The sequence below is a fragment of the Zingiber officinale genome, chromosome 4A, assembly GCF_018446385.1.
Source record: "Zingiber officinale cultivar Zhangliang chromosome 4A, Zo_v1.1, whole genome shotgun sequence".
Taxonomy (NCBI): domain Eukaryota; kingdom Viridiplantae; phylum Streptophyta; class Magnoliopsida; order Zingiberales; family Zingiberaceae; genus Zingiber; species Zingiber officinale.
The window spans coordinates 151455424-151468456 of record NC_055992.1 but is presented as its reverse complement, the minus strand read 5'-3'; the positions used below and the strand labels follow the sequence as shown (position 1 = coordinate 151468456).

Below are 13033 nucleotides of genomic sequence, written 5' to 3'. Positions count from 1 at the left end.
GATGCTCCCATACCCAAGAAGGCCTAGTGTCTCGCCATGTTTAACTTGGAAGCCGATTTCTGAAATTAATATTTAATTGAATGTGTAACATGAGTGGATTTGGATCAATAATGTTAAGCATCGTTTGCGATCCAAGTCTAAACCACTTAGAACAGATAAGTTGAATTTGAAATCAATAATGTTAAGTTCCGTTTGCGATTCCAAATTTAATTTCTAAAGAACACAATAGGTTGTTAGGAATAATTCAAGACTTGTACAAAATTTTATACAAGGGAATCGGTACGATATTTCGAGTAGCAACCAACATAGTCAATACCACGGTGGTGCTGGTCTTGAAGACCAACACTAGAACCTTTATGCTGGTCCTGCACTAGTCTTGTGTTGGTCCTGCACTAGTCTTCAAGACCAGTATTAGTGCAAATTAGCACCAATGTGGTTTTTAAAAAGAAACAAGTCTACACCACGCTGGTTTGGGAGGTTTTTAAAAATCAGTACCAACGCTAGTTTGAAACTAACACCAGCCTACACCACGTTGCTAGTGTTGATCTTGAAAGAATAATACCAACGTAGTGCTGGTTTTAAGTCAAAATTTATACCGATTTTTAAAGACTAGCACTAATGTGGTGCTGATTGATCAACACCAACTTATACGTAGGAGAGAGACTTGGATTAAAATGATTTTAAAAAATATTTAAAAATTATAAAATTAAGGATGATCTTTTTGATTTTTTTTCAGTATAATTTTTTAAAATTTGCTTGATCTCGTTGGATTGGTCAGCTAAAAAAGATAATTAAAAAAAAAGAAAATTTAGATTGAGATATTCTTTAACAGGCAATAATTTTTTTAACATAATAAAATAAAAATGGTCTATGCAATTGTTCGATGAATTAATCCTAAATTAATTATTTGGTGTTAATTAAAAAAATAAAATTAAAAACAAAATAGATTTGATTTGGATCAATCCCTCTGCGATTTAACCAGTTTGGGAGGTTCTCTCTCCGAATCGCTCATTCTCTTACGCCGCCGCCCTAGTGCGTGCGCAGATCGCCACCGCAGTCTCTCCTTTTTGAACTCATCTGTGTCGCGCCTGCGAACCCTCTATTGTCTACGTGCGCCGTCGCCCGGGGCTAGGGCAAGCCGCCGCTCCCGGCCTTGTTTCCTCTCCCTCTTGCCTCTCTGCCTGCTCACGCAGCACCTCCGACGACGCTTGCGAGGCCTTCGCGTCGCCGCTGCTCGGAGATAGGTGCTAGCCAAGCTGCCAGGGACCTTTTTTCCCTCATGCACCAGTCCAGCGCCGTCGCTTGACACCTGCGCATCCCCAATCGATGCCTGCACGCGCCCAGCGCTGCTGCTGGACGCCCGCGCAGCTTGGCGCCGTCGGCCGGTTCTTATGCACCCTGGAGCTGGTCGCCTGATCCTCACGCGCACGTGACTACCGCCGCCTCTGTGCCCTTGGGCACAGCCGTCGCCGCCTGCTGCCTTGTATCCGAGGCATGCCCGCGATCAGGGCTTGTCTCGCGGCCAGCGAAGCTTGCCTAGCGGCGGGTCAACCTCGGGCCGGGTGTGACACCCCTCGCTTTCTCATTGCATTTTGCCTTCCAGGTTACCTTGCCCCCAGTCAACAACCCCATCAACATCTCCTTGACAGCCAGCTCATCAACCATCCAGTGATGGCTAGTTATTCGACTTCTCTTGTATTCACTTCTCCCTCGTTTATGCACCATTCATGTGATTTCATGGCGCACCTTATTCATTGGTGTCGCTTTGTTTCAGCTGATCGTGGCTAGCGAGAAGTTCCATCATACTATTCGGACAATTTGCTCTGATCTCAGAAATATGCACCTTGTTCAAGAAACCTGTAATTTCGTCTCCCGATTCTTCTCACAGGCAGCTGATTTATTCAATCACCAGAGGTAGCATTTTCTTTTTTCGATATGATTACTTTGTGTAGTTTCTTATAATTTAAGAACAGTATTTTATTTTTCATCGAATTTGTTGCCCTTTTTTTTGGTTTCTTTTCTAATTGGTTATGGTGTTTTTTCTGTGCTGTCCTTGTAGGGGTTTTGAGCAATCACTTTCTGTTGTTGAAAGCCAAGATGATGAACTGACAATTGATGAACCATGCAGAGTTAGTATTAAAGGATGGATCACAAAAGGAGGCAAGCAAAATCGTTCTAAGCATAATTATGACCCACCTGCTGTTTTCAATGTGCTGGATACAGTAGTTGTGCATACTATGGAGAGACTGAAAAAATTAAGGTTGATTAATATTTAGTTCAATATTATAATGATGTATCCATATAATTTACATGAAAGTCACATGTTATGGTAGCATCCTAGACTTAGTAAAGGTACATTTGTTTAAGGAAACTACATTTGTATCTTTTTCAACTTATGAAATTGTGTATTTGCATTACAAAATCTAATATTGCATACGTACTCTTCTAAATCCATAAATCTTATTGTAGATGCCATTATTTGGAAGTAAATCCATGTTGATGATGTTTATTTGAATTGTATGACTAAAATACCATATTATAATCTTAATAGATTTCTTACCTCATCCTTGTTTGCTTTTTTTTTCTATTCACTTTTCATTTTATTCTTTTCTTATAATCTTTCTTCATGCTCAAATGTCATTGAAAGATATAAGGGATACATGCACAATTTCACCTTTATTCTAGTGAATCATTGTATTTAATGATTTTTTATCAGCAAGACCTGAATGCACACTGAATCTTCCCCATGTATTTGCAGGGAAAGCATTACAATTGTCAGTAGAGATAACTTGTATGAAGGCATTAGCAATGTTATGAGTTTTGAAACTGATGATTGTGCATTAATTAGGACATTGTGCACTGAAGGAAAAGTTTTAGTTGCCTTTTGGCTCCATAATGCATTAATTATGAAAAGGGTTGCTCCAGATCTGCACACATACAACTTCCTAATTAATGGGCTTTGTAAGACTGGTGACTTATCTAATGCAACTTGGCTTCTTGATGCTATGAAGAATATGGGTGTATTTCCTAATCATATTACATACAATACCCTAATTGGTGGTTATTGTTGTTGGGATAGTGTGGACAGGGCTCTTGATCTTGTCTCTTCCATGATACAGAGTGGAGTAAGACCTAATGTAGTTACTTACAATATACTTGTTCATGCTTTGTGCAATAGAGGTCTTTTGGATGATGCAACAAAACTTCTCACAAATATACTAAAGGAGCATGAGTCTGCAAATATAGTGACATCAACAATACTCATGGATGGACACATCAAAAAGGGTGATACAATGCAGGCACACAATATTTGGGCTGAAACATCGAGAGAAGGTATCAAAGTTGATCAAATTGCATATAATGTTTTGGTTAATGGATTTTGTTTGATGGATAATATGAAACTTGCTTATAGATATATTTCGGAAATGCTCAAAAAGGGTTTTGTTCCAGATGTGATTACCTATAATACTGTTATGAGTGGTCTATTTAAAAGTGGGTTTGTTGCTGAAGCTTGTGATGTATACCATAAGATGTCTCTTTCTGGTGTTTTGGCTGACAGAATCTCACACAGGTTAATTGTTAGAGGTCTTTGTCAGCAGGGAGATGTCTTACAGGCCGCAATGATTTTGGGAGAAATGTTAAATCATGCTATAGTCCCTGAGCCTCATATTTGGAATCTGATCATCGATGGCTATGGAAGATTTGGCAATATTGCCAATGCTTATTCAGTTAAAAATATGATGATTGCGACAGGTGTGACTCCAAACATCTTCACATTTAATGCACTTATCCACGCTGAAATCAAAGGAGGGAAATTAAAGCATGCTTTAATGCTGAAGAAGGAGATGCTCAATTATGGGCTTGTTCCTGATGTTGTTACTTTTAACTTGTTTATTAGTGCTGCATGCAATATGGGTTATACTCATTTAGCCAGAAAACTGATCCATGAAATGTTGAGCAGAGGGTATCAACCTGATATAATTAGTTATACAGAATTGATTAGAGGTCTTTGTTTAAAGGGAAAAATCCAGGAAGCTCAACAAGTTTTCAAGAAGGTACAGGAATCTGGCATAGTCATCGATCATGTGCCATTTCATATTCTTATTAAATCGTATTCAAAGGCTGGAATGCTGGTTGAAGCTCTTGATCTCTATGAGAAAATGACTGAAAAAGGTTTAGTGGGTCGTTATTCTACGTACAATTCCTTATTTATTGCACTTCGAAAGGGAGGATATCTCATGGAAGCAAGCCAAGTATATGAACGAATGGATAAACTTCTGCAGCATAGATGTGAGATTGTGATTTTAATTCCTTGCTCTATTTTATTCACCAGGAGAAACATATTCGGTTATCATTAACTGTTGGCCTTACTATGAAGCAATAGTTTGATTACTGGGAGCAAATATCCATTGAGTTTTTTTTTTTGACAAATGCATTTTCTATATGTAGGTTTGTATGGCCAACTATGACGAGCGCTTTCAAAGGGAAGTATGAGGAGTTGGGGGTTGATATGTATATGCAACAGTTGATACTCGTCATTTATTTGCATCTTTCACCATATATATCTATTTATATCCTCTATCACATTTTTCTGAATCTGAGATTGCGATTAGTCGTACATTATTCATTCTGCAATTGACAGGTAAAAATGCTCCCAATTCTAGTTATGAGAGCTATGATGGTTGTAGGGGTGGCATATGCTTAATTTGTTTGTTTGTTCAAGGAGAATCACTAAATATTGTTCATGTAAGATCTTGTATTTGTTACTTTAATCAGTCAAAGTGAAAAATTCATAGATTTTTTCATGAGTTATAGATTTCTTTTTCTATATACTCTTCCTCACATTTCATTACTCAGTATTTGATACATTTGACATAAAGCCTAAAGATTATCTCCAAGATCAAATTAGTTTTATCAGTTGGTTGCAACTGAAAGGATCTGGATATTAGTTTTATAGTCACACACACACACACACACACACACACAGACATTTCAAACTGGCAATTTATAAAAGCATGAGCAAGGGAGTACAACTGAAAGTGAGATGGTGATGTAGGACAATCTATAAGGTTTAAGAAAGGAAGATGAAGAATAAGAGGATAGCCATATACATTTTCATGTTTGCTCTATCAAAAGTAGGATTGGACCTATTTTGCTGGGAAATCCATTCTCACCTTTCCTGCTCATCAAGCTCACATGCCAGCTCTTCCTTGACACTACCCAGGTGAGATCTCAGTCACATCTATTGTTTTAAAAAACATCCACATAAGCCCCTTATACTGGAATATTCTTTTGTAGAGGTACTGTGTCGTTGCATTGTCTAAGTTATCATGATTGGATTAGACTAATTTCTGCCTGAAACAAACAAGATGCATATTTTCTGTATTGTGTAGATCAATCTGATGATTGCACATATTAGGGTTGTTATGACAAGGAAAAATAGGAAAAGTTATTATTAATCATATTTTTTGATTGAGCACCTTTCTTGTCTCAGTAGACAATGTAACAAGTTAATGTAAAAATAATAGGAATGTTTCCATTAAGCAGCTTACTATTTGCAAAACGATGCATAGGATAGTAAAGTTAAAGACTCAATTGAGCTCAAACCTTACTCACTGTTTTGAAGAGATCGGAGTGGATTCTTCTTTCTACTCTTATCTGAACTTAGTAATCTTCTTGATTTTCATTACATGCTAGTATGCTCTACTGAAATTGTTCGATGGTTTGTTGAATATTGCTGGACTTCCCAGAGAAAACTTGAGGCAGTTTTGTAAATTACCTAACTCTAACCGAAAAGTTTTTCCATCTTAACTTTAGTGTAAGCTCATGCTAATAGGAACACTACTGGTTATTCTTGTTTTAGATATGCCTAGGATCTAAATCTGTGGTTGTTACAAAAAACTTTGTTAAACAGAATGACCTTTTAACCAACCAAACTATAAATTGCTTCTGTGGTCTTATATTACCTTTTAGCCACTACACGTTATGGGAAGAACAGCTATAATGCTGTTATATGTCAATATAGTTTTAAATTTATACTTTTTTTGCTTGTGACAAGAAATACTTATGATATGCTATCAAATGACCTTTGAATTGAAAGCCACTCTACTTTCTTTCTGCAATTTCACTACTGTATGTCGATCCCTTCTCTAGATACCCTCTTATCAATTCTAATATGCTATACTTACTCTCTTGTCATCTGAAATACTTATGTTATCAAATGACCTTTGAATTGAAAGCTACTCTACTTTCTTTCTGCATTTCACAACTGTAGGCTAATCCCTTCTCAAGATGCCCTCTTATCATTTCTAATATGCTATACTTTCTCTCTTGTTATCTGTGGCAAGTTCATTTGGCCTTTGAACTGGAAGCCACACTTTTTCCTCTGTTGTTCCAGTGAATTATTCTATTTTATCATTATATTATAATCTAAATCCATGCTTTAATTTAGTTATCATTAGATTAATTCTGTCATGTTATATTTTTAAAATGTTTTACCTATTATTATGTTGTTTTATCAAGTGAGCTTTGGTACAAATCACTTGTCAACTTGCAGCAAGATTTTGCAGTCCCATTTAAAGATGTGCTTCAGGAAATTGAACTATGGATGCAGAGTGATTGCTTATGAGAAAAGGATCAATGAGTCTCATTTACTAGGTACGAATACAAGAGGCTTACACTATCACTGTGATTCTGCACCCCTTATGAGCTTTAATTTAAGCTTTGCTTTGCCTTGTGATAACAGTGGAGATTTTGAACTCGAAGACCGACTCCTGAGCATTGCAAGGTTTCAATGTATTCCGATCGATTATACAATTTCACCTGTGTTCTTGGAAAATTCGTTATTAGTTTGTTCTTCAACGTATGCTCATTTTACTGCAAACACTAGTCTGTCAGCTCCTGATGATGCAGAGTTTCTTTTGAACTGAATTGCTGTTTCTCTACTGTTCCAACACAATCAATGAGAAAGATAATAACCACGGCAAATTTGTATTTCAACATAGGAGTGCTTTAATAATAATTATTTATAACACAGAGAAACTAAATTGCCATTAGAGTAGGCGGAGTGGAGAACACACTGATACATAAACAAACATTATGAAATTCAAACATCGTACGGCACACACATGTTACGCTCGCAAGAGCTACTTTATATAGACGCGGATCACGTGAAACCGGAGCTAGCTCAGCCGGAGATCTCGATGGACTTCACCTCCGGCTTCTTCACCTCCTCCTTAGGGATCGTCACCGTCAGCACGCCGTTCTCCATGCTCGCTTTAACCTGATCCACCTTGGCGTTCTCCGGAAGTCGGAAGCGGCGCAGGAACTTGCCGCTGCTGCGCTCCACGCGGTGCCACTTGTCCTTCTTCTCCTCTTGTTCCTTGGTGCGCTCGCCGCTGATCTGGAGGACCCGGCCTTCCTCCACCTCCACCTTCACCTCCTCTTTTTTGAGGCCGGGGAGGTCCGCCTGGAACACGTGCGCCTCTGGAGTCTCCTTCCAGTCGATGCGGGTGTTGGCGAAGGCGGAGGTTTCATCGACGAAGCCGGGTTGCCTCTCGGCTAGGGATCGGAAGGCATCAAAGGGGAAGCCTTGGAAAGGATCGAAGACGTCGAGGGAGAAAGGGTCGAAGATGTTGCTGCGCCTCACGATCGACATGACGCAATAGGAAGTAGAATAGGAAGTGTAGCTTGAGCTTGTTATAGAAGACGATTTCTGCTTGACGGCGAATCACAGATGTCGAGCGGGGCATTTATAGGATGGAGCGGATGGAGCTCGAACTCTCCAGACTCCATAGGAATGTGGTCCCATGTAAAGGGCCAGGTCAGCTAGAACGTAGACGATGGTACTAGAAAAGGGTGGTGGCCCATGATCAATTAATTAATTAATTAATTAATTATCCAGTGGTTTCTGGCTACTTCTAGCTTCTAACCTTTATTCGACATAATTTTCAGAAACAATGGTGCAAATTTAATAAACAAGGTTTATTATTATTATTATTATTTTTAATTTGATATTTCTTTTTTATTATTATAAAAAAAATTCGTAGGAATAAGAAAAAAAAAAATAATAAGGAAACACCGTTTTAGCTCTGGCAATCAAACATGGCCCACGGCCCATCTCGAGTTCTTTCTGGATGGTTCGAGCTCCATCAGTTCCGTCCTATAAATGCCTCGTTCGATCTCTGTGATCACCATCAAACAAAGCAGAGATCGTCTTCTACAACAAGCTCAAGCTATCCATTCTCCAATCCTATCGCGTAATGTCGATCGTGAGGCGCAGCAACATCTTTGACCCTTTCTCCCTCGACGTCTTCGATCCTTTCCAAGGCTTCCCCTTCGACGCCTTCCGATCCCTAGCCGAGAGGCAACCCGGCTTCGTCGATGAAACCTCCGCCTTCGCCAACACCCGCATCGACTGGAAGGAGACTCCCGAGGCGCACGTGTTCCAGGCGGACCTCCCCGGCCTCAAAAAAGAGGAGGTGAAGGTGGAGGTGGAGGAAGGCCGGGTCCTCCAGATCAGCGGCGAGCGCACCAAGGAACAAGAGGAGAAGAAGGACAAGTGGCACCGCGTGGAGCGCAGCAGCGGCAAGTTCCTGCGCCGCTTCCGCCTTCCGGAGAACGCCAAGGTGGATCAGGTGAAGGCGAGCATGGAGAACGGCGTGCTGACGGTCACGATCCCTAAAGAGGAGGTGAAGAAGCCGGAGGTGAAGTCCATCGAGATCTCCGGCTGAGCGAAGCTTTCATTCAATGACAACTCGAGGTTATGTTTTTCTAAACCCTAAATAAATAAGCAAGTGCGCTAAGGGAGTCTGTTCCCGTGGTACTGGTGGCAGTGTGCTCTGTTTGTGTCTGTTTTTGTATGATGTAAAAGCGTTGTCTTGTTAAATAATAAGTCGGCGGTTTGTTAATATTGGTATACTGATATCGTCCTGAATAGATTTTTCATGTTGTTTGTCTTGAAGAGGCCGGCCTTTTAGCTGGATGTCTTAAATACAGACACTAATCTGAAGATAAAAAATAAATCTGTTAGTGAACAATGCTAAAACATTTTCTCAAGTCTGAAAAAAAATATATAAACCATTGAAATCGGTGAAAGGTACACTACCAGTGAGCTGATTTCAAAATTGACTTGGAAGGAGCTACGGGATTTTTTCCAAGTAGAGAACGGGCTACGGGATTTTTTCTAAGTAGAGTACAGGCCACGGTTTCTCCGGCTTAGTCATTTCCTTCCCCCTCTCCGGAAGCCCCTTTGGAGCTCCTCCATCCACCATCGAGCAGCCCCACCATCTTCCTCATCACCGACGCTGCCGCATAGCCAGAGTTCATCTTCTCTTCAGGTAAGAAGAGGAGGGCAGCTCCTTGGCGTTTCCACAGCCCCTCTTCCCTTTCCTCTTCGGGTTAGAAAAGGAAAGGGAAGATTCTTCGCCTCCGACAGCCTCTTCCACTCTCCTCTTCGGGTTAGAAGAGGAAAATCCATTTCCTCCATCTCCGGCAGTTTGCTCCACTCTCCAGCAGCCCTCTTCCCTCTCTTCTTCAGGTTAGAAGAGGAGAGGGCAGCTCGTTCCTCTCCCGCAGTTCAATTCGTCTTCCGGGCGTGGGTTGATATGTTGGTTGGGTTGGTTACTTTATGCGTTGGTTTATGTCTGTAGATGGTTTTTGTTGAATGTTAATTTGACCTTCCATCTTTCAAATTGCATATTTTATGATTTAATTGACTCATGTCCCAAGTGTTTGATTAAATGTCTCCTCTATTTTAATTGATATAATTTCTTTAATTTAATTTTGCATTGCAATGCATGATTAAAAGCTTTATATTTTTATAATGTTTGTTATTCATTTGAATACAAATAGATTAGGTTTGTTAGTTACTCTAGGTTTTTTTTTTTGTTGTTGTGGTTGTTGTTTTCTTTTAATGTTTGTTTTGAATTGTCTTTTAATTTCCTTGTAATCTCGTATTGCCTGTCATATTAAATTTTATTACATGCATCGATATTTCATTTCATAGCCTTAGCACTCAAATCCAAATCCTCCTGTTGCATATTAAAAATCATAAGTAATAGCAAATCAATTATAAGAACTATCAATTATTGTTATTTTTGTTGGAAGACGATCCGAGTCATTCTTATATTACATAAATTAATTATAATTTGATATATCCATAGTACGACATATGGTTATGTTATCACGTGACCCTTGAGGGATCGAGAGAATTCGATCGATAGAGAATCTCTCAGATGGCTAAGAATGTTAGTTTGGAACATTTGTTAAGGCTAATTTGATCAGTTGATGGTCTTCCCAGTCCAATAGAATGGAGCACTGAGTCGAAGAGAACAAAATCCTAGGATTGAGATAATTCGCTCGGCTGAGTGTCTTAGAACTGGGAAAGGTGGAACCAATCCACTAGGGCTGTAGAATTCTATCGACAATAAGTCTTTAAATTTGTGAAGAACTCTAGTGAGGTGACTCACCATTTCTGGGTCACGTACAATTCAATTAGGTGTCCATAGTCATAGTCACATTGACTTGACTGGGCTTTAACCACCTCGTCAACAAAGGGTTGACCATCTGATCATACACGAAGGCTTTAAATATCGTTCACATCATAAGTCTTCTTTCGAGTTTAGTCGAAGGAGGCTTATGCCTAATTTGTTGGTCCTTGACGGCCGACAAGAGGGGGGGGTATAATTTTCCCCGCACAAAAAAAAGAAAGATAAATATCGCTTAATTAAAACAAACATTTGTATAAAAGAATTTAGAAACTAGTTAATTAAAAAAAGAGACACAAAAAGATTTACTTGGTTTGCAATCAGAGGATTACTAATCCAAGACAATTAAAGTTCACTAAAAATTTCCTTTGGACGGAGTAGCCTCTTACAATGTTGACAGCTCATAAACAAAGTAGTAGAACAGAAAGAAAATCATTTATAAGTATTGTTCTGAACTACTAATATCAGGGCTGTATTTATAGTCTTGATCTGAGCGCCTAGAAGGGTTTCGGGCGCCTGACCATGGATAAAACTTTATCCACGTCTCAACAGATCACATTACAACGGGCCTGAATAAACTCTCTGGTCTAGACGCTTGGACTAGCTTCGGGCGCCTGGACCCTTATAAATCTTATCCGCATCGTCGAGCAGTGGAGGATCTGGGCGCTCGGACTAGGTCCGGGTGCTTGGACTGCAGTCAACTTTGAGTTGACTTTCAGTTAGGGTCTTCCGCTTTGGTTCCGCTCGTTTGGGTAATTTCGACCATCCGGAATAGGGCTCACCCGAACTCATTTTCCGACATTCTCGAGCATTCTTCCACTCAGGCTTCTTGTCCCTTGGAAACGCTGCGCACTCCCTTCTCGTCCGCCAACATACTCTTCCCTAGCACCTCGTCCCTCGAACGTACTGAGCCCGTCCACTCTTTCCCGTGTTGTCCTCGCTAGCTACGTCTTCCGCTCAACTTCTTGTGCTCCTAAGTTCCTACACACTTAAACACAAGACATCAAACCACAACAGGACCTAACTTGACTTCGTTGATCATATCAAAACTACAACGGAGTACTTACAATCTATCTCTTTTTGATGTGAGCGAACTAAGTTAAGTTAGGGTAAAAATAAAAACAAACACGATTTGGTAATAAGTATAAAATTTGTAATTAAAAAAATGAGCAAAATTCAAAATGTACCATTCCCTTATACTCAATCTTTTATTCTCCCCCTTTGGTCACATTAAAAATAGGTATGCTATGAAAATAACTTAAAGTAAATTTAAAATAGAGTCTAAGGGATAAAAATACAGTGACTATTATCAAAAAAGTCATAAACTTTAAGTTTCGAAAATCTAGATTTTCATAATTTATAAATCATTTTTGAAAAAATAATTTGAAAAATATTTTTAATCATGAAAAAATTATGAAAATTTTTATAATGGTTAAACAGTCATAGCTAAGCTAGAGATAAAATTTTAACAAAAATTTAAAATTAATTTAAGAAGTAATAAAATTTTTGCTAACGTAAAGACATTTTATTTAAAAGTTACTTAAAAATAATTTTTAAGCTCGAAAATTTTTCTAAATTTGTATTATAGCAAGTTTCTTTGCAAAAAAAAAATTATCAAAAAATAACTTTTCAAGAATTTTTGATATTAAAAGGTAGTATTTGGATAAATAATTCATAGAAAATTAACCAACAGTTAAAAAATTTTTTTAGATAGATAAAATGATAAGATTTCACAAAAAAAAAAAATTTCGCAAAGATAACTTTTAGAAATATTTTTAAAATTAAAAAAATATAATTTTTGTTAGAAAATTCATAAGAAATAATCTAATGAACAGAAAATTCTGAAAATATTTCTTCAGAAAAGAGATGAAATCATCTTTCTTAGAAAAATTACTATCTACTTAATTTCGAACAGAATTTAAACGAAACAATTTATTTAGAATGCTAGTCAATTTTAAGTAAAATTAAATCAATTTAAAAGTGATATATGCATAAAAATTTAATTTAAGTATGATTTTGGAATTAAAATATATTCCTTCTACCGGATTGATAAAAAATTTTCTAGGAATATATTTACATGATAATTTTTTAATTTGGCCCTTGTGGTATCTAAATTGTTAATTTAGTCCTTGATACTTTTTGAAATTTGAAATAGTAATATTTGAACATGCAGTGTTCTTTAGATTCTCTATTTCTACTTTTAATTTTTCATGTTCAATTTTTAGTTTGTCGAAATCTTCTAATCGACAAGATGTTGCTAAGGTTCCTTTTTAGTTTGTCGAAATCTTTCCAATCGACAAGATGTTGCTAAGGTTCCTTTTAACTCATGATTTTATTTTAATAATTTTTTATTATCATTTTCTAAGTGACAGGAAGTTTTAGGCTAGATTTTTATAAACTTGTACAATTTGTTAGGAGGCAGTGATCATACTTGACTTACCTCTTCAATCCCTTTATCTGAAGCTCCCCCTGTAGTGCTACTTCCTTCTGATGTTGCTCTTCCTTCTTCAATGCTTTCGATGTTCATCTCATATGAGCTCGCTTCG

At 38.0% G+C, this 13033-nt stretch overlaps 3 protein-coding genes across 5 annotated transcripts; 2 read left to right on the top strand and 1 right to left on the bottom strand.

Annotated features, from left to right (window-relative positions):
• The first annotated feature begins 981 nt into the window (after positions 1-981).
• Positions 982-6999, top strand: LOC121971699 (pentatricopeptide repeat-containing protein At5g24830-like). 3 transcript variants are annotated; one of them, XM_042523092.1, is made up of 7 exons: positions 982-1695; positions 1775-1914; positions 2060-2260; positions 2759-4290; positions 4450-4642; positions 6557-6657; positions 6746-6999. In XM_042523092.1, exons 1-5 carry the CDS (start codon positions 1495-1497, stop codon positions 4467-4469), a joined length of 2094 nt encoding a protein of 697 aa, XP_042379026.1. In that variant the 5' UTR covers positions 982-1494; the 3' UTR covers positions 4470-4642; positions 6557-6657; positions 6746-6999. The 3 variants fall into 3 exon arrangements, with proteins under 3 accessions (XP_042379026.1, XP_042379025.1, XP_042379024.1); XM_042523091.1 differs by having other exon boundaries at positions 4450-5224; XM_042523090.1 differs by having other exon boundaries at positions 4450-6657.
• Positions 6988-7752, bottom strand: LOC121971700 (18.1 kDa class I heat shock protein-like). The gene has a single exon (XM_042523093.1). It carries the CDS (start codon positions 7655-7657, stop codon positions 7187-7189), a length of 471 nt encoding a protein of 156 aa, XP_042379027.1. The 5' UTR covers positions 7658-7752; the 3' UTR covers positions 6988-7186.
• Positions 7753-8196: 444 nt separating this feature from the next.
• Positions 8197-8909, top strand: LOC121971698 (18.1 kDa class I heat shock protein-like). The gene has a single exon (XM_042523089.1). It carries the CDS (start codon positions 8262-8264, stop codon positions 8730-8732), a length of 471 nt encoding a protein of 156 aa, XP_042379023.1. The 5' UTR covers positions 8197-8261; the 3' UTR covers positions 8733-8909.
• The last annotated feature ends 4124 nt before the right edge of the window (positions 8910-13033 follow it).

What these genes read in the sequence shown, in the direction of transcription:
- LOC121971699 (XM_042523092.1), top strand. Translation starts at nt 1,495, where the DNA reads ATGCCCGCGATCAGGGCTTGTCTCGCGGCCAGCGAAGCTTGCCTAGCG. An exon ending in GATTTATTCAATCACCAGAG is followed by an intron (nt 1,915 to 2,059) that starts GTAGCATTTTCT and finishes CTGTCCTTGTAG; the next exon opens with GGGTTTTGAGCAATCACTTT. An exon ending in TAAACTTCTGCAGCATAGAT is followed by an intron (nt 4,291 to 4,449) that starts GTGAGATTGTGA and finishes TTCTATATGTAG; the next exon opens with GTTTGTATGGCCAACTATGA.
- LOC121971700 (XM_042523093.1), bottom strand. Translation starts at nt 7,657, where the DNA reads ATGTCGATCGTGAGGCGCAGCAACATCTTCGACCCTTTCTCCCTCGAC.
- LOC121971698 (XM_042523089.1), top strand. Translation starts at nt 8,262, where the DNA reads ATGTCGATCGTGAGGCGCAGCAACATCTTTGACCCTTTCTCCCTCGAC.